The 21,282-nt window shown below is 42.8% G+C and overlaps 1 protein-coding gene across 3 annotated transcripts in view; it reads left to right on the top strand.

The window, feature by feature from the left end:
- The window catches only part of FGF1 (fibroblast growth factor 1), a 64,596-nt gene that overhangs the window by 34,473 nt on the left and 8,841 nt on the right, over window positions 1-21,282 (top strand). For all 3 annotated transcript variants that reach the window (XM_048861876.2, XM_048861874.2, XM_048861875.2), the window contains one exon: window positions 14,635-14,836. In XM_048861876.2, the coding sequence (XP_048717833.1) occupies window positions 14,668-14,836 (169 nt within the window). In that variant the 5' untranslated portion in view covers window positions 14,635-14,667. The remainder of the gene's footprint in view (window positions 1-14,634; window positions 14,837-21,282) is intronic.

Below are 21,282 nucleotides of genomic sequence, written 5' to 3'. Positions count from 1 at the left end.
TGGTGGGGCAAAGGGTTTCAGCCCTGCAGGGAAGGGGGTGTCTTCGGACTTCAGCAGGAGCGGGGCTGAAGCCCTGAGCCCCAGCAGGCCCACCTGTCTCTCGAATTTCTGAAGATTATCGTTTGTGGTTTGGAGGGTCAGTAAGTTTGGCCACCCCTGCACTAGACCATACTGCTGCATGGACATAAGAACTATGTATCCTTAACGATCTGCCTCGTGCATTAGGGATGCACACTGAGTACCCAATCAGCATGGCTTACTGTGTTTGTCAGGCAAGAGTGGGCCAAGGGGTTGTTTATATAGCGGGGTTTATACAGAGAGAGGTTATTTTTTAGCTTTAAAACTCCCTAAAACATTATTTTTTCCTCCCAAGCCCTGTGAGATCAGAATCATGTCTGTTTTACAGATGGTGAAACTGGATGCAAAAGAGCTGAGTATGCAACACCCTATAACACCAAAAACTGTCCAGAGCCCAGAGCACAATTAGCTACTCGGCAACAACAAACTGATACATATGGCCCACCACTCAAGGGCAGTAACAAACCACTCACTGTACACAGCCCAGCACTCATGAGCAACCCCACGATAACAAAACATATGCTAGTAGGAAATAAAGAGATTTCAGTTCTAAGCTTTAAAGGGCTTATTATAAACAACAGAAATAAAAACCTCTATTTTAAGATGACTGATGATGGTACCTCAAGCCTTTTAATGCTGTTTGGGATCCTAAGGGCTGTGGGTTGGGGGTATGTCAGAAGGGAGAAGACTCATTTTGTTGTGGTAGGTCCCTGCCTATAGTTTTCTGTTGTCCATAATGAGTAATGACACTTTCCATTTTAAACCAAGAGGCTAGAGCATCAACTGATGTGGGTTTCAGGCAGAAAGCTGGATACACGATTACTCAGAAAACAGGCAGAGTAAGCCAACGCTATTTCCCCCCGGCTCAATAAACCATAAGTTATTTTTCTTCTGGAGCCTAAAGATAATGTAAACCCAAACTATTGGCCTTTAGTAATTTCCAGGCACAACTGCTACAAAGAGCAATTGGGCTCTTAGTTGTCCATGGAGAAGTCTGGCTGGAATTTGTATGGTATCACCTCATCAGACATGCTGACAAGGCCCTGAAGCAAGGCATTCATGCGTGATGTGCTTTCCTCTTGATTCCCAAATAGCCTCAGACACTAACAAGGAATCCCTCCTGTCTAACTGTTCAGAGGAGACAGGTAGTGCCAGAAACAGAACTGGGAAAGGTACTGTCTTTGTTAGGAGATATTACACTTTAGCAGACTGCTCCTCAGTCAGGGTCTCCACTGGCTTTACTGACTCGCTTGCCACCATGTAGGAAAATATCTTTCATTCTGCTTACAGGCTGTATTGGGCGGGATCAATTGGTTTCAAAGGAAAGGACAGTGGAGATTACTGTTTTATGTAGTTCACAATGTGGAACCTGATGCACAGCTAGTGCTAGGGACTGGGGATAAAGGGTCTGTGATGGAATGATACAGTATTCCTTTTCTTCTAAAGGGAAGGGTAAACCACATAGTGGTTTGCAAAGAGAAGGAATCCACAACTTGCACTCAGTTCTGTCTGTTACAATAGCAGAGACAGTAGCATTAACCAAGGCCAATTGCCTTAGGATTGCGGGAGATAATTTCCATGGGCAACCAAGGCACTGCCTCCCTAGCTGGCAACTGACAGTCCCCATTCTCTCTGAAGTCCATATGGTAATCAGGCACCTCCATTAATAGATAGATACAAAGCCAGAACCCTGGATCTCAACTCTGCTGACCATGCAATTGTTCATGCCAATCTTTAGTTACTACAAAAGGGCCATTCTCTGCAAGGTGCTAGGCACATCTCGGGGCACTCAGCATCTTGCCAAATAGGACATACTATTCTTTGTTCAATAAATACTATTAATTATTGTTTTTAAAAAACTTCCTTTTTTCTTTCTTCTTGGAGAAAGGGGGGCAGGGAAGCAGCCTCAAGTGCTCCTTGGAAGGACTGTGAGGAATAATGAAAACACACCTCAAGGCATAGAGGTGTCCCCTTTAAGGCTGTAGGTTCAATGTATCTTCCACTACGTTCCTGACTGGCAAAACAGAGCTTATGCTCTGCTGTGTCCAGTGTATTCTTTCCACACAATAGGCCCCAGAAATCTGGTTTGTGTTGGGAGTCAGCAGTTAAAGCCCTCACATGAGACAATGGGATTTGCTTAGGCAGCTAGAGTTACTTGTATGTGTGTCTGTCTGTTTTTTGGTTTGAACCCAAACAGGCCACATGGAAAAAGGCCCCCTGGCAACGTTCATCCTTCCAGAGTGGAGTAAAGTTCTGGAGCTGGAATTGCCTTTAGATCAATAATCACAGCCAAGGAGTGAGTGTGTGTATGTTGTGGGGAGGCTGGCGAGAGGGGGCCAAGCAGGCAAACATGCCTTTGAAATGCAGTTTTTAAATTACTGGAGCTCTTCATACATCATCATTCCCATGGGCCTTTCCACTGAAATGGTGATTAACCCTTAACCCCTGCAATTCCACACTTGCACACTCAGGGCCAGATTCACAGTTTCTCCTTTGCTGTGCTGGGTGCAGAAAAGAGGGGAAAGGGGCAAAAATGGTGTTGGGGTAGCATAAAGGGGCTGCAGCATTGGCAGAAGTCTTAGATTTTCACAGTACACTAACAGCATCTTATAGAATCCAGGCTTGTGACTGCAGGGCCTACAGGTAGCACTAGGAGCTGTTAAGGAATGAATGGCAACATTCTTGGGGGGCTCTCAAGACTAGAACATGTTTTCCAACAATGCAAGTGTGGACTGAAGATGTTGCCTTAGCCCTCACAACTATTCTTGAAATAAGTTCTGGATTTCCTGCTCTGCTGAGTATCCTGTTCCTAACGTCTGGTAGGGTCCCACCTCATCTGCTGAGCCACTCAGCCTTCATGATTATGAGCTATACATGTATTGTACATGCGCTTGGTGGGGGCTTGCCAAGAAATGTACTTTGGGCTGCTCGACCGCTTCAGTATTTGGCCATTGTGGGTTACCATCCCTTGGCCTTGCTCTTTATCTGTCTTTATTTTGACACATCTGGGCTTCTGTCATAAGGCGCTCCTCATGGAGAAGATAATTGCTGCTATTTACATGAAATCAAGAAATAAATTCCGTGACACAATTACAGTCCTGCCCATTTCACTTAAATCTAATAAGGTCTCATTAGAATTATTATGTTCAATAAGATTACAGAGTTTTGGGGGAAGGCATAACCTCAGAGATTACTTGCAAAAATTAACATAATTTCAGTTGCATTTTTTATTAAGATAAAAAGGGTTAATAAATGATTATTACATGCTTTATTAAATGGTTAATCAATTGTTATAGATTGTTAGATTGCAACAGGTCAATAGATTACTATAAACCAGGGTTGTAAACAATCTGTAACACCTTCTGATGATGTGCTTCTAACGATCTCTAACTCATGCTACTCATGTCTATAATATGCTCATAACATCTATTAATCATTTATTAACCCTTTATAAGCCTTTTAATAATAAAACCGTAATATAAAGTCTGACCATAATTTCAGACTGGAAGGACCAGATTTTCGAAAGGTATTTAGACGTTGCTCCATTCAGCATTGGAATGCCTAGTGTTCCCATTGGCAAAGGTAATCCACTTCCTCAAGAGGTAGTAGCTAGGTCAATGGAAGAATTCTTCCATCAACCTAGTGCTGTCTACACTGGGAATTAGGTCAGTATAGCTACGTCTCTCAGGGTGTGAAAACAATCCACATCCCTAAGGCTTTGTCTATAGTGGAATTTCATCGGCAAAACTTTTGTTGTTCAGGGGTGTAAAAAAACCAGCCCCCCCCCCCCCGAATGACAAAAGTTTTACTGACAAAAAGCACCGGTGTGAACAGTGCTTTGTCAGCAGGAGCACTCTGCTGATGACACAGCTGCTGCCGCTCGTTGGGGGTGGGAGTTTTGTGTCAGCAGGAGAGCGCTCTCCTGTCGACAAACTGCAGCTACACTGCGCGCCTTTTAGCAGCACGGCTGTAGCAGCACAGCGGTGTCACTAAAAGGTGCGTAGGGTAGACAAAGCCTAAGACACATAGCTATACAGATGTAAGTTTCTAATGTAGACCAGGCCCAACTAACCGATTGACTTTCAGTAGGACTTAGATGTTGCAGTTCTGGGTGGGGCAACACCTAACCACCAGTAAAGAATGTGGGCCTAAGTTTTTGGTGGCAGGGACTGTCTCTGTTTATCCACACCACCCAGCAAAATGGAGCCCCAATTTGGGCTGGAACCTCTGGATGCTACAGTAAGATAAATATTTAGGTAATAATAAAGAGCTCAATCCTCAATTATTCCAAAGAAGGCTCAAAGCCACCTTCCTGCCTCACTCAATCCTGGAGCAAGCTGGGGGCAGAACCAGCCCCTGGCGCAAGTTAAGATGACTTAACACTGGTTGGAGCAGTACCCTAGGGACTGTTCTGCTGGTCCAGGGCTACTGGGGGTATAGCTACACACCGAGCGACAGCGAGTCTCAGGGCTTCAGGCAGCAGACTTGCGTTCATGCCATGATGCTAAAAATAGCTCTGTAGACTCTGTGGCTTGGGCTGCAGCTCAGGCTCTGAAGCCCAGGGAGGGGGATGGGCTCCAGAGCCCAAGTTCCAGTCCAAGCCACAATGTCTACATAGCTATTTTTAGCACCGTAGTGTGAGCCCGAGTCTGTCGACAGGGGCCCTGAGACTCGCTGCTGCAGGCTGCCACTTGCTGTGTAGACGTACCCTTGGAACACAGCCTGATTTGGCTTTGCCCCCTCACATCCCAGGAATGCCTCCACACCATTGGGGAAATTCCCTTAGGTCAATCCCCTTTGAGCAGCAGAAAGGGATTTACTCTAGGGAAAGGATCTAGTGAATAATAATAGGAATAATTAGAGCTTGACTAATGCTTCCGGACAAGGAAGGAAATAGCTGACAATGATAAGAATTACCACCAGATGTCACCATTTCAGGCAGCTTTATAGACTTTTCAAAGGACAAGCAAAACCAAGGTAGCAACAAACTAAACAAAAGCTAAATTAAATAAACACAGATTTAGTTTGTTTACTAAAGGTCCCATCTTCCTGCTACCTTAGACACTGAGTAATTTTGTTAGTAATGTGGGTTACAGCAAACACATCAAGGAAAGGCAGAAAGATAACCTGCCCGTGTTCAGGTTTATATTTCCCATGCAAACATGAAGGAAAAACAATTATTCAAAGAAAATATAAGCAGTGGGGGGAGGGAATTGCCTCACTGCCTATGCAGCAGACCTAGAAATCTGGTTTTAAAAGAATAAGGATCTCAGCTTTTTGGTTTCTATAGTAGGTTTCTATATAGGAAGGCTTTACTGCCTTCCAATTTTTAGTTATCTTTGACTCAAAAGTTGCTGGGCATTGTCAGTGAACAAGAGGGCTGGTCATACTCTTAATTCCAATCTTTCAAAAAATAAGAATTCTCAAGAGTGTGGGGATAGACGAATTCTGAGCCTGCTAATGTACAGCATTGTTTTATTATGTTCCATCTTAAAAAGACAGTCAGAGGGTGTCTTTTTAATGCAAAGGTGCATCGAAAGGTGAGATATGGCCCAGAATGTTTAATGCTCTGATTAAAGAAAATTCCATGCAAGAACGCAAGAGACATATGTATGGGTAGAATATAACGGTAATGGCTGTTGACTGCCCCATAATATTGGAGTAGTATAAAGCAACTAATGAACTTGGAAACTCCTTGGTAAAATCTAGTCCATCCTCTACGTAGATTGTCATTATTTTTCCTAGGTGAGAAACAATCAAAGGAAAGGATTCCTAGAATTTGTGATGCAGAAAATTTCTAATTAGTGGGGGGAATTTTTTCCAGCATACTTCGACTCCTTGGATCTTTTTTCTCACCATGACTAATTCCTCATTGCAGAGGTGACATTCAATTCCACATTAGTAAGCAAACAGCATTTCAGGAATCTATCAGGACAGACAATGGATGGACTGGAGCCAGAGTCCTAAATGCTTTTAAAATATTTTACTTGTCGTAACTGCTTCCCATTCTCGAGTGATAGATAAACATCCTAGGAAGTTCCTGGTTAATCCTTCTGCATGGAGTGAAAAGTGGGAAGGGGGTAGAAGTACTTAGGTAGAGGTATGATTTGATTATGCTAGACAGCATAGTAATGCCAAAGGGGCTTCAGCACATCGCTGTAAATATTCTGCAACTTATTTGTTTTAATAAGAAGAGTAGCAATTCTCTCAGGGTCTGATTCAAAGTCCATTGAAATCAATAAGAGTCTTTCCATTGACTTCAATGAGCTTTGGACTAGGCCCCTGATCATGTTATTGTTAGTCCTCCACAGAGAAGTGTCCTAAAAAACAAAGGCTGATTTTAGATGACCTCTTTTTCACTGGGGACAATGGAATTTTTATTTACAGGCTGCTGCTATGAACAGAAGATTTAGGAGGCTGCTCTCCTTGCCTTATGCACACAAGTCTAATTAATGCCAACAGGAATTTCAAGTGCTTATAAAGAGACTGGTCAGAAAACAAAGAGGCTCTCTTGGCCCATTATTGGATCGCAGTGCAGCATGTCGAGTATTAACTCTAACGCTGCATTTCAGCAGGTCAGGAAATCAGGCAGCATCCCTTCTGCCACAGCAGGAGTCAGGTTGCCTTCAGCTAACAAGAATTTATTTCTATGAGGGGGTTGTAATGTTTCTGACAACAGGCGATGGTTTTGTTTTCATGTGTGAATGGATCCTATAATCAGTAGCTCTGCACCATCAGGGAACAAACTTTACTACTGTACACAGCAGCTTCTAAACAGAACTGTTTCACAACTGGCAACACAGCATCCCTCATGATCTGACTGACTATACATTCAGTTGTTAAACAGAAGGTTAGACTATTGGTAACAGAGTAGCAGCCGTGTTAGTCTGTATTCGCAAAAAGAAAAGGAGTACTTGTGGCACCTTAGAGACTAACAAATTTATTTGAGCATAAGCTTTCGTGAGCTACAGCTTATGCTCAAATAAATTGGTTAGTCTCTAAGGTGCCACAAGTACTCCTGTTCTTTTTACTATTGGTAACATCGCCATCTAGTGACCCTCATACTACCAACATTTGTTTCCCAACAGGACCAAAATTATGAATAAAACCAATCCTTCTCTTCAAGCAAATCTAAAATACAGGTGCAAACTCCAATTTCACAGACAGTGACACAGTGAAGATGGTACACATATTTATGAGAACAAAGTTACTGGATTCTTCTCTGATTTTTTTATGCAACATTTTCTGTGAGCACTGCAACGCGTGGAGCGAATAGATTTTTAAAACATAATTCTATAGTAAGTCTGTTTACCAAAAAACAGAACATACAATTGTATATAGTGAGAGATTAGTTGCATGCAATATTTACAAAGGAATAGGCCTCAATATTATTACACAATATTGCATACACATCACATAGCTAGAATAAGTTTTAGCAGGTTACTGAGTTGATAAGTAGTCACTGACCTGTGATGCGAAAGGTATGCCCATTTCTTTAAAAACTTGTTAAAATTATGCTTTTCATGGGTTACTAGCATTCTATAGGTACTGAAGACTAATGGCCTATTTCTGTTCCCATTTATTCCAAATTTACACTGCTGTAACAGAGGCTACGTCTACACTAGAAACTTCAAAGCGCTGCTGTGGGAGATCTCCTGTGGCAGCGCTTTGAAGTGTGAGTGTGGTCACGCGAGAGCACTGGGCGAGAGCTCTCCCAGAGCTGCTGGTAATCCACCGCCACGAGGGAAATAGCTCCGAGAGCTGGGAGCGCAATTCCCAGCGCTTGGAGCCTGTCTACACTAGCGCTTTAAAGCGCTCAGACTTGCTGCTCTCAGGGGGGTGATTTTTCGCAATCCTGAGCCAGCCAAGTTAGAGCGCTATAAAATGTAAGTGTAGACAAGCCCAGAATGTGGCTCCTATCAGGTTAAGATTCTTCTAGTTCTGCATGATAATCACTTCAATGACAAGTGATTATCAATTACACTTTTTTTCACTGATGCTTCCAAACTTACATTGTAGATCTGCCTATTTTAGACTCTCCAGAACATTTTTTATTCCCTTTATAAAGGACAATATCTCTTGCCAAGTACTGTTTTAGTGCATTTAATTCAAACCCAAATCTGTCTTTAAGACATGGTCAATGGGACATGGTTTTTTGCATGTAACCCAGTGTTTCTATTTAAGAAAATTAAAAACGTAGGCTCACTTTGAGATTGTAGCTCTTCAGCGTCAACAGAGGGCCTGCGGAAGAGCAACTCAATGTAGGAACCACAGGCCAATCATTCTAGAAAGCTTCAGTTCTGGTTGGCTCTTCTGTACAGAAGAGCTAATCTACTGAGCGGCAGTTGCCAGAGTCATCTGTGACTAAGGAACTGGTTCACTGTGTGGCAAAGTGACTTGTCCACTGTCACACAGCAGGCCAATGGCAGAGCAGGAAATAGAACCCAGGTCTCCCATATCCCAGCCCAGCAGTCTATCCGCTAGACCAATTTAAGCCACAACTGGTCTAGTCTGGATTTGACCGAGCAATCTAGAGGTAAAAGGATCTTTTATCCCTTTAGCAATCCCCTGACCCCTACAATTCCTCTAGTCACTTCTCCAACGCTATCTTTGTAAAGAGCAAAGAAAGCAGTACTTTTTGTCCAGTGAATTCTGTACTAATTTTGAAATAGGAAATGCATATGAAGGTGGGAAATGTAAAGAAAGGACATCACTCATTTTCCATAAACCCTACATTCTGTCTGTTATTTTTGAACTAATCCAAAGGATTAATAGGTTACGTATTACTAGAGATTGACCTGAGCTGTAAGATTCAGCTCCAACTTTGAAGGGATCACATCAAAACTGCTGGCTTGGTCCACTGCAGAGGGAATGGCTGGTGGCAAAGTTTGGAATGAAATCCAAACTTTTGAAAAGTTCTTGGGTGTTTGGATCCCAGCCCCATCTGTACTCATTACCTAAAGCGGCCTGCATGCTATTAAGCTCTATGTGCTAAAATTTTAAAAGGGCATGATTACAGTTGACATTCACAAACCACAGGTTCAACCTTCCTTTAAAAGCATCTCTCCTCCCCACCAAAAGGTAACTTCTAATTCTTAAAGTTTTAGTGTCTTCCTTTGCAATCCCAAAACAAGGGCTGTAATGGTGCTAAAATCCCATTTCTTTGCTGGTGACATGCCAAAAAACAGAGGGCACTGGGCTTCTTGTGCACAATGAGATTGCAGAGCAACCACATCCCATCTTCAGCTCTGCGGATTTGCATTGTACTTGTAAACAGAGACTAGTGAAAGGCAGAAGAAACCAGATGTCCAACGGTCTCATAAATCAAGCGTCTCAGATTTCAGTGGGGAAGTAAGGGGGTATAGATAAGATTCTGCTCTACTGATGGTTAAGTTAATTCATTTTATGATGGTATTTGAACGTCACACCGTTGGATGGCCAAGACCAACCAGATATAGCTATGCAGTTCGCTTTCAACCATGAAGGTTTTTACACACTCATCTTCTAAACCACTCTACATGATACCCAGGATGTCAAGCTAGCCACTGACTTCTTCATATGAATTCACAGACTCAGGGATTTTAAGGCTGGAAAGGACTGTGATGATAATCTTGTCTGACCTTGTGATCAACATAGGCCATGGGAATGTCACCAACTGATTTCTGCCTCAAGAATATAACTTCTCATTGAGCTAGAGCATATTTTTTAGACAGACATCCAATCTTCATTTATGGGCTTCAAGAGAAGGAGAATCCACCACATCCATAAGTAAGTTACTTACTTTCACTTAATTGTAGCACATGGAGTCCACAAAAAACAAGAAGGGAAATCAAATCTAGAGAGGGAAGAGAGGATAACTACAAATAGTAGGTCTCTGGCATCTAGACACTAGCCCAAATTAATTAGAAATGCCTAAATATTCAGATTCAGAATTACTGCCCTAATCCAACTCCTGGTGTAGATTTGTCAGCAATTGTGTGCCTCCTCCTTATAGAATCTTTTCCTTTTGGACTATTTCATTCTCCCTGTGGGGCACCAAGTAACTGCAGGAGAGATATGTCTCTCAGCTTAGCATCTTGGATACAGTTTTCTATTCCACTCCAAGTGATTTAATCATTAAGAGGTTAGGCCTTTACCCAGCAAAATAAGGCCTTTTATGTTGTCTTTGGTTTGAGTCCACTCTCACTCTTTCATTCCCATAAAACTTAACATATTCTTGCCAAACTTATAATAGTAGGGCCATGAGTGGTACTGTGTGTAGAATACCAACTACATGGTCATAAAAGTATGAGAACAGCATTAGTGGCTAGAAAGGAGAGACAATGAGAGTGGAAAATAGTATTCATTCAACTTTTCTTGTGGAGTCAAAGGCAGCTGGCAAGCAAGAGCATGTTCTAAAAATAGAGTAAATCCTTAAAGGAATAACGTGAAATTAAAGAAACAATTCAAGGCAGCCGCTCTGTTAAAGCTATCCATAGATGCACTTGGATCTCCAGACAATCAAGTACATAAGGGAAACAAAGTAGTCTGTAACTCACTTATTTTGGCTACTGCAACAGTTTTCTGGGATCCTGTTTTGAAACTCTGGCCTTGGGATGTTCGTTTCTCATTTCTAGCAATCTGTCGTAAACTTTGCAAACTCCTAAGTTCCTTTTACCCTGGAACAAGGGTTCAAGACCAGCTTCAGTTCTAATAAGTGAAATGATTTACAGGTCTTAGATTCATTCCCAGTGAAAAAAATAGCAGACAGCACTAAAGCCCTATATATAATTTGGAATGACTGATTTTGTTCAGAGAAAGCCTCAGAGGAAGCTGGTACTACAGGCTGAAATACTTTAGTTTTATCAATAGAGTGAGGGTGATCGCTCTGTAGAAAGTTGAGGTTTGGGAGCAGACAGTGTGGGAAGTCTCTAATTTATGCTGCATGACTATTGTGTTAATAAAAACTTAAATGTTATAGTGGAACTGGAAAAGGTTCAGAGAATGGCAACAAAGATGATCAAGGGTATAGAATGGCTTCCACGCATGGAAATTAGGGCTGTTCATCTTAGAAAAGAGACTACAGGGCGGGGAAGGGGTATGATAGGTGTCTTTAAAATCATGAATGGTTTGGGGAAAAAGTGTTATTTACCCTTTCCCAGATTACAAAAACCAGGGATCACCCAATAAAATTAATAAGCAGCAGGTTTAATACAAAGTAGAGGATGTACTTTTTCATACAATGGGATGGTCAGGGATGCAACCCCATCCTCGGGGTAACCCTAAACCTCTGATGGCTAGAAGCCGAGAGATGAAGATGGGGGAGGATCTCTACAAAATGCCCTGTTCTGTGACACTGCCCCTACAGCTCTGGTCTAACCACTGTTGGAAGACAAGATACTGGGCTAGAAGGACCATTGGTCTGACCTAGTCTGGCCTTAGATGTTCTTAGGCTCTTAGATACCAGAGACTTAGCCTCAGAGCAATACCAAGAAAAGCTGGGCTTGTCCTTAACTGTCTTAATGCTTCTTTAATGAAGCCAATGCATGGGGCTGGACAAGCATCCAGTGCTATCCCATGTTACAGATATATCATCTTCAAAGTGGCAAATTCCAGAAAGAATGATTGCACTTCAAAGAATGCCACCATGCATTCATACAGCACGACTGTTACAAAAAATGTGAACCAGGAATCATCTCTGCTGAAACTGGAACCTGTGAAGTCCTGCTTCCAAAACACTAGAAGTCCAAATATGCCATTTCCAAGTATGCAGTTGCACTCATTCATTAAAGAAACAATGGCAGAACTGAACCTATGAGTGGTTTCAAAATCAGGGAGAACCAAACAGCCTCCAATGTGGTTTTGGAAATTTTTATCTGATAAAGGAATGCTTCCCAGGCTTTGTTCCAGAGAATGTAACTTATAAAACAAGTTCAAATCTATCCTGAAGGAACAGGGAAAGGTTTAAAATAATATGCTGCTGAGGCTTTGTGTAACATTCAGGGTTTTTTTGAGTACTAGTGATTTAGTACCGGAGCAAAATTTCATGAAGGGAGAGACAATGTTGTGAACTGATGATCGCCAGAAAGAATTTCAGGCTTGGCGAACACAGAACTTATCAGTCTTGTCCTCTTTTTTCTTCCAGTGTTTTCCTCTCCTGGGAAAACATTTTTCCCTAACAAAGACCGCAAAAGGCCACATTTAAGAAAGAAAGAAAATGAAAAAAGGCCTGACATTAGTGTGTCTACCCGAGCTGGTTGAAATGTTTTGTTCAAGACATTTTTTCGATTAAATAACAAGGCTTTTCATCCAAACAGAAATTTCCACAGGAAATGTCCTTTTTGGACAATATGTCATGTTTTTCTACAAAAACAACCTCCCCCACTCCAACTTTTCGGTTTTGGGAAACCAAAAATATTTTTTCTGAGGTAGCAGTCTCCCTTTTGTAAATGCGATGTAATTCAGTTGCATCTACAGATTTGAGTACTTGCAACCTGCAGGCAGGCATTCAGAAGTCAAGTACTCAGATTTGCACTTGCAATTTATTTCTAATTTAGGGGGCGTTCTAGGTGCTTAGCTTCTCTCAGGTCAGGCTGTAAGTGCCATGAGACAGTGGCATGCACACTACTAGGTACAGCATAGCTCTATCTCTGTAATGCATTAGCATCAGAATCAAAGCTAAACAGATGAAGTTTATAATATAGTTATGGGAAAACAATACAAATAAACGCTCTACATTATATGTATGTTTGAATTACAGTGCGCTCTGTCTTCTTTGTGTCTATCAATTCACTTGTCTGTAAGCAATTAATATATAGAACATGGTATGTAAGACACAGGTTGCCTGAGATTTTACAATCATTTTCTAGATCAGAAAACTTCAGATAAGTAGGGATAACCTTGGAATAGCATGTAAACTATTGGGTTCTTATCCAAATCAATCCAGAGAACCTTTTGAAGTTGGCCCATCACTAATGCTAATATATTTGTGTCTGCAAATCAAGCAGTTTGCTGTTTGCTCTGGAAGAATTTAATACTGGGAAAATTAGAGCCAGATGAGCCTGTGCCTCACTATAAATTCAGATTTCAGAGTAGCAGCCGTGTTAGTCTGTATTCGCAAAAAGAAAAGGAGAACTTGTGGCACCTTAGAGACTAACAAATTTATTGACTAACAAATTTATTGGTTATTCACATTGGATGAAGTGAGCTGTAGCTCATGAAAGCTTATGCGCAAATAAATTTGTTAGTCTCTAAGGTGCCACAAGTACTCCTTTTCTTTTTACTATAAATTCAGCTAATCTAAAGCCCTGGCTTGCAGAATTATGGGTGTTGTCAGCATCTCCATTGTAAAAAGTGTTGTGGTATCTGATTCTTTTGTGGTTCAAATGCCTTTGTTTTTGAACATTAAATTTGTCTAAAATGGGGGTCAGTGCATCCTGCTAGGTACCTTTAAGAACAAAAAGAATGTGAGACACTGATGTTTGAATGTAGCACGATTGTATTTCTCAAAGCCCTTTTCCACAAGTGTTTCTTTGGACGTGGATTACAGAGTGTAATCCTTGAACACATGAAATCCCAGACATTTTTATTCAGAACTTCTTATGAAAAGGTGCCAGATTGTCAGCCTTGACGACCAAAGTCCTCTATCCATGGAACAGGTAGGCGTTGGGAATGGCAGGGCAAGTGCTCTGCATGGGCCTTCCAGGACCCCTCATCCCCACTGGGAAAAGCCACCATTACAGATTAGAGGGTAGTTCTTTCTCTCCAGACCCAATGAGTGCCAGATCCTGAGTTGCGGTAAAGCTGCATCTATTTATACCAGTTGAGGACTTGGCCCTCAGTCTTCAACATTTTTGCTGAGCCTTGATACCAAGGGTGCCTACTGCTACGATAATCTGATGAAGTCACTTGGCCAGTGAACACTAGACTGACCCAACCACCTCATATTAGATACTATGGATCACCAAACAGGTATACCTTCTGGCCCTGCCGACCTGAGCTATCTCCAAACTGGTGCCCAAGAAGTGGAAAGGCTTCAACGCCCATTTGCGATCCCCTGAGGTACCCAATTCCTCTTCTGTTAACCCACCGTGTGCTGTGTTATTGCAGTGGTACGAAGTAGTACGTATTACGAAGTACAAAATCTGTGTTGCAAAATCTGGTCAGAATAGCTTAGGGGCAAAGTGAGAGTCGTTAACTCTGAGCTTCCCACCTCATGTGGGTTTCAGTCAGACACTGCATGTTTTTTTGAGCATTTAGTTTTAGTTCACATGTCAAGAGAGAGGAACGATAAATGTAAAAAGAAACGAGTCTCTATGATTCTGGCTACAGCCAACAGGAACCAAAAGCCCCCTCCCACTTTGGGACTATCAACATTTAAAGGAGCCCCACCTTTTGTAGTATGTCACTGCCTCATCCATTGTGCGAATCACCTGCAGAGGCCGTGGTAAAACAATTGTCAGTGACTCCTCTACGTGTGTCTAGGGTCCTTCCCTGCCCCTTTAAAAGTGTGGGTACAAGAAGTGTGCTGCACACTTTGCTGCCATTACTGCTATAAGCCTGTTGAATTTCTTACAGTCTTGAAGACGTGCCACAGGGAGAGGCGCAGAGATGGCCGAAGGCGAAATAACAACGTTCACCGCCCTGACCGAAAAATTCAATCTTCCAGTGGGGAACTACAAGAAGCCCAAACTCCTGTACTGCAGCAACGGAGGCCACTTCTTGAGGATACTTCCAGATGGCAAAGTAGATGGGACAAGGGACCGAAGCGACCAGCACAGTAAGCAAATCAGAAATGTGTTCAGGACACAGCTCTTCCTTGGCTTATATGACTAGTGCTGCCTTTACCTTACTGCCCCTTTTTCTCTGGGAGGTTGGCATTACACATCAGCTGCTTTTCCAGCCAAGAAGGGATAGGTAGAGTATTTATGCTTTATGCCAGGTTCTCTCACCTACCATGGCAACAAACCATCCAGAGGTTCAGCATGTGAAACAAGGCCTACTATGTGTACACTCTACAGAGATTCAGGATGTACAGTACCTCACATTTGTCAAAATATTAAATATGAAATTAGTCATTAAAAAAATAAACCAGAAAGACTGACCACAGCAGGAGAGACTGAAATTCTAACTGAAGCACAGTTACCAGTTTACACAGTTAGTTGGCACTAGAAGAAAGGGGTTTAGGAGGATGTCCACATACTACATTGCAAACTCAGCCGTCAAACATGGTATCTGCATTTACCTCAGTGTAGAAGATTCAGCTTGGTAGTAGAGTTGTTATGATGTTACAGCTGTGCCTTTTTTGCAGCTTAAGTCATGCTCTGGAATAAGTGTTAAGGCCCAGATTCCTAAGAGTGTGTCATGTGTTCTATCTGAATGCTTTGCACAGGATTTGCCATTGGTTAACTTTTCTTTTCCCTTACATAGCAAAGTGCAGTACATTCCTGAGGGACTTAACAGTGGAAAGACTCGGCTCAGAAAAAGTTATTTTGTGATTTATCATTTTTAAAATGCATTCATATTGCACTTATTTTCTCAAAACAAGGATGGTTAATTCTATGCTGAGTTGGTTATGTGTTTTATGTGCTTATTTGTGCCCCTGTAGCATAAAGGACACACAGTACTGTTGTGACTACCAACTGGTGTAACAAATATTAGAAGAGAGACTTAACCAGGTATCAGTAGAGGCCTGGAAATCTGCGGATATCCATGGATGTGGATATCCACAGACCATGTTTGCAGATGGATGTGGGTCCAAATTTCGTATCCACGCAGGGCTCTAGTTATCGGAGTCCCCATCTGAGGCTGGATTCTCTCTCTCCCCCACCATAACTGGCATATTATTAGGGTCAAGACAGGACTCAGAATTACTGCAGTCCACAGACATCTCCAGCAGATGAGTCAGAAGGGGACCTGTTCTGGGCCAAGCCAGCCAGAGCAGAGATAAAATTCTCACACAGAAGTCACCGTTCGTCTTACAATTTCCATATTCCAATGTAAAAATGCATCTTCAGACATAAGGAGCATTTTCATACATTTGAACCTGCTCTAGAAGGACATCCCAGTGAGCTGACATGTTCTTTTAGTTTGCTCACAAATAGCTCTGTCCTAGAGTTGATTCAGCAAGAATCCTCCTTCCCCCGAGTCACTACTAGAGGTGGGCTTGAGCTGCACTATTCAGAGCTGAACTTCGCCAAAGTTTCAGTTTGTTCGAATACAGTTTCTCATCAGGCCAGCTCCAGTCTGTAATTAAGCAACATCACAGCATGGTACTAGGGGATGTGGTGCTGCTAGGAGTGGGCATTCATCCAGGTTTTGAAAGATCCCATGACACATTAGCACGAGTACCCATATTTGGCTAATTATGGTCTGCTTATCCAAGTTCCCCTACTGTTTCAACTAGATGCAGAACTATTCTTCACTTCCAGGCTTAACTACTACATAGCATTGCTGGGCACTGCCATACAGCTGGTGCATTTCACCCCAGTGGCAGATGCATTTCAGTTGTGGATGAAGAAACCCCTGGCTATAGATTGAATAGGAGTTGAGGTTTGTGAATTGTTTTGGGATCCTTTAGCATGAAAGCACAATAAATGATTATTACAGAAACTTTTTTCTGGATGCTTTTTTATGATTATTTAAAGCAGACTTTTTTTTGCCCACAATTCTTTTAAAAAAGAATGACATATTGCAGTTTTTTTGCTCTCATTTCTTTACTGGGGAAAGAATCACAGAACTATTTTTAACAGTGCACCCAGCCATGCAAAGATTACAACTGCTGTGCATGTTCAGTCACACCTAGCAAGAGTTAAACAGGGGCTTTTGATGCATTCTTGACACTGATCTGATTTCCTTCACACTGGCAGATAGTTCTGGGCTTACATATGCCTTGGCTATGGATGTTTGGACACTTCCAAGCCTGTGTAAAATTACTATTTTCTTTATGAATCACATACAGCATGTATGCCGTGTGACTCCTCTAGTTTCCACCCATCTTGCCACATAAGTTTCTCTTTCCCAACCTCTTCCCATTGCAAGTGCTCAACTCCTGAGTCTCCACACTGACATGCCTAGAGCCCTGACCAGGGGTATTCTATTTGCTACCTAAGATCCATAAACCTGGAAATCCTGGATGCCCTATCATCTCAGGCATTGGCACCCTAACAACAGGACTGTCTGGCTATGTGGACTCTCTCCTCAGGCTCTACGCTGCCAGCACTCCCAGCTATCTTTGAGATGCCACTGACTTCCTGAGGAAACTACAATCCATTGGCGATCTTCCAGAAAACACCATCCTGGCCACTATGGATGTAGAAGCCCTTTACACCAACATTCCACAAAAAGATGGACTACAAGCCATCAAGAACACTATCCCCGATAATGTCACGGCAAACCTGGTGGCTGAATTTTGTGACTTTGTCCTCACCCATAACTATTTCACGTTTGGGGACAATGTATACCTTCAAGTCAGCGGCACTGCTATGAGTACCCGCATGGCCCCACAGTATGCCAACATTTTTATGGCTGACTTAGAACAACACTTCCTCAGCTCTTGTCCCCTAATGCCTCTACTCTACCTGCGTTATACTGATGACATCTTCATCATCTGGACCATGGAAAAGAAGCCCTTGAGGAATTCCACCATGATTTCAACAATTTCCATCCCACCATCAACCTCAGCCTGGATCAATCCACACAAGAGGTCCATTTCCTGGACACTACTGTGCTAATAAGCGATGGTCACATAAACACCACCCTATACTGGAAACCTACTGACAGCTATACTTACCTACATGCCTCCAGCTTCTATCCAGGACACACCACACGATCCATTGTCTACAGCCAAGCTCTAAGTTACAACCACATTTGCTCCAATCCCTCAGACAGAGACAAGATCTCTATCAAGCATTCTTAAAACCACCTGCTGAAGTGAAAAAAACAGATTGACAGAGCCAGAAGAGTACCCAGAAGTCACCTACTACAGGACAGGCCCAACAAAGAAAATAATAGAATGCCACTAGCCATCACCTTCAGCCCCCAACTAAAACCTCTCCAACGCATCATCAAGGATCTACAACCTATCCTGAAGGATGACCCATCACTCTCACAAATCTTGGGAGACAGACCAGTCCTCACTTACAGACAGCCCCCCAACCTGAAGCAAATACTCACCAGCAACCACATACCACACAACAGAACCACTAACCCAGGAACCTATCCCTGCAACAAAGCCCGTTGCCAACTGTGCCCACATATCTATTCAGGGGACACCATCACAGGGCCTAATAACATCAGCCACACTATCAGAGGCTCGTTCACCTGCACAACCACCAATGTGATATATGCCATCATGTGCCAACAATGCCCCTCTGCCAGGTACATTGGCCAAACCGGACAGTCTCTACGCAAAAGAATAAATGGACACAAATCTGACATCGGGAATCATAACGTTCAAAAACCAGTCGGAGAACACTTCAACCTCTCTGGTATTTGCTCCAGGGTGATAAACAGTTCCTGGCTGTTGGGGAGAATGGTTTCTCCGCTTGCCTGTTGTGCGCTATCCTCCTCCTCCTCCTCCTCATGATCTTCCTCATCCCCAAAATCCTCATCCCTGTTGTGGGAGACTCCCCCCTTGCAGGTGGCCACAGACAGGGGTGGGGTAGTGGTGGCTGCACCCCCTACAATGGCATGCAGCTCATCATAGAAGCGGCATGTCTGGGGCTCTGAACCGGAGTGGCCGTTTGCCTCTTTAGTTTTTTTGGTAGGCTTGCCTGAGCTCCTTAATTTTCACACGGAACTGCTGTGGGTCCCTGTTATAGCCTCTGTCCATCATGCCCTTGGAGATTTTTTCAAATATATTGGCATTTTGTCTCTTGGAACGGAGTTCTGATACCATGGATTCATCTCCCCATACAGCGATCAGATCCAGTACCTCCCATTCGGTCCATGCTGGAGCTCTTTTGCAATTCTGGGACTGCATGGTCACCTGTGCTGATGAGCTCCTTATGCTGGCCAAACAGGAAATGAAATTCAAAAGTTCCCGGTGCTTTTCCTGTGTACCTGGCCAGTGCATCTGAGTTGAAAGTGCAGTCCAGAGCGGTCACAATGGAGCACTCTGGGATAGCTCCCCGTAGGCCAATACCATCAAATTGCGTCCACACTACCCCAAATTCGACCCGACAATGTCGATTTCAGCACTAATCCCTTCGTCGGGGAGGAGTACAGAAATCGATTTTAAGAGCCCTTTAAGTCGACAAAAATGGCTTCGTTGTGTGGACGGGTGCAGGGTTAAATTGATCTAACGCTGCTAAATTCGACCTAAACTTGTAGGGTAGACCAGGGCTCAGTAATAGACTTAAAGGTGGCAATTTTGCAACAGAAAAGCTTCAAAAACAGATTCCAACTGCTGAACTGGAATTAATTTACAAACTAGATACCATTAACTTGGGCTTGAATAGAGACTGGGAGTGGCTGGGTCATTACACAAATTGAATCTATTTCCCCATGTTAAGTATCCTCACCCCTTCTTGTCAACTTTCTGAAATGGGCCATCTTGATTATCGCTACAAAAGTTTTTTTTCCCTCCTGCTGATAATAGCTCATCTTAATTAATTAGCCTCTTAGAGTTGGTATGGCAACTTCCACCTTTTCATGTTCTCTGTATGTATAGCTCTCTTCTTACTATATGTTCCATTCTATGCATCTGATGAAGTAGGCTGTAGCTCAGGAAAGCTTATGCTCAAATAAATTGGTTAGTCTCTAAGGTGCCACAAGTCCTCCTGTTCTTTATGCACTTTACAGTGTGTTGGTCTCGGACAAGAGACCTTTAAAAAAAACCCAAAACAAACCCAAAGTGCTGCCTACTCTGTGTAAGGAACTAATGGTCTCACACAAAGATTAGTAAGTGAGAATAGGAGCTTCCCAGCACTCTTGGCTAGGAATATTCTCTCCCCAGACTACTAGCACTGGTTGCTGCTACCTTTCACCCCAGGCGTGGCTGCGTTTCAGAGGTCTAAATATTTTTGAAGTGCATTTTGAAGTTCTTCAGGATAAAAACTTTTGTACAGCTGTAAGGCATTATTGTTCATGCTTTAAATTCTCATGTTTCACTTCTTCCAGGTTCAAACCACATACTACTGTTATTATTGCTTTGTAAAGTGCTCCGGGATACCAAGCGTTATATGAAAAAACAAATTCTATGCTTCTCTGGCTAGAAGGGATGGATGTTTGGCTTCTTCAGTAGCTGATCATATTAGTCAATGGGGATCCCTCAAAGCATTTTCCCTTGCATCTATAAGGAACCCAGACTGTTCTGGATGAACAAGATCCCAAGGCCAGATCTGTGGATCTGACAAAGCTGTGCTTGATCCAGGACCCAAGAAGAACCACCTCCCTCCTTTCAGCTACCTTATTGCTTCCTCAGACTGGGGACCTAAAGTCTGCTCCAGGTTCCACTGGCAATAGCAAGTCTTTTGGGACCATACCACCAGCTGGAGATTGTTGGGGTGCAAAGCAATCCTGACATGCCTCCTCTGCCAGGAAGAGTGAGTAGATGGTGTAGAGCTGGTTATGCAGCTTTATGCCACCTGAGGTTCTCTTACAACAGAATAATCCCCAGTTGCTACCTTAAGAGAGCTTTCTGGCTGCTTTTCATGGACTGAGCAGTGCAAAGCAGCCAGATCAGGAGGGAGGGGGTGGTGGAGGATTTGGTCCCAAAACTCCAGGGGATTCCTCAGCCCGTAGCCCTTAACAGCTCACTGTTGAGCTAATCTGGAGCTCTACAGAATGACTGGTTCTGTTAAAGAGCATTCTGACATACTATAGAAAATAGCCATGCCAGGGAAAAGAGGTGGACTTACATTCCAAGGAATCTGTTTGGAAGTTCTAAGCTATTCCGGTTATTATGCTTTCAAAATGCTTGGGAGGGTTTTTTTAAATAAATGCCAGACAGGAACTGGATGGGGAGATGGAGGCAGGGATGGGAAAAAGAATGAGTACAGCAAGCCTCTGTCTTAAGGTGGTCCAGGGTTTATGAATTGTTATGCTATGCTTTTCTTCATCAGACCACACTGTCTCAATGCACTGATTTCAAAGCAGGAACCTTTTCTGTTGCATGTGTAAACTCTGCTACTGAATATTTACCGGAATATAGCTGGACTACACACTGCAGCTGTATCTGGCTAACGAGTGGTGTTGGGAGAAGCCAGATGGTCTTTACAAATT

The sequence above is a fragment of the Caretta caretta genome, chromosome 8 (genome assembly GCF_965140235.1).
Source record: "Caretta caretta isolate rCarCar2 chromosome 8, rCarCar1.hap1, whole genome shotgun sequence".
Lineage (NCBI taxonomy): Eukaryota > Metazoa > Chordata > Testudines > Cheloniidae > Caretta > Caretta caretta.
Note: the sequence above shows the minus strand (reverse complement) of the source record. Positions and strands in the feature narration are given on the sequence as shown.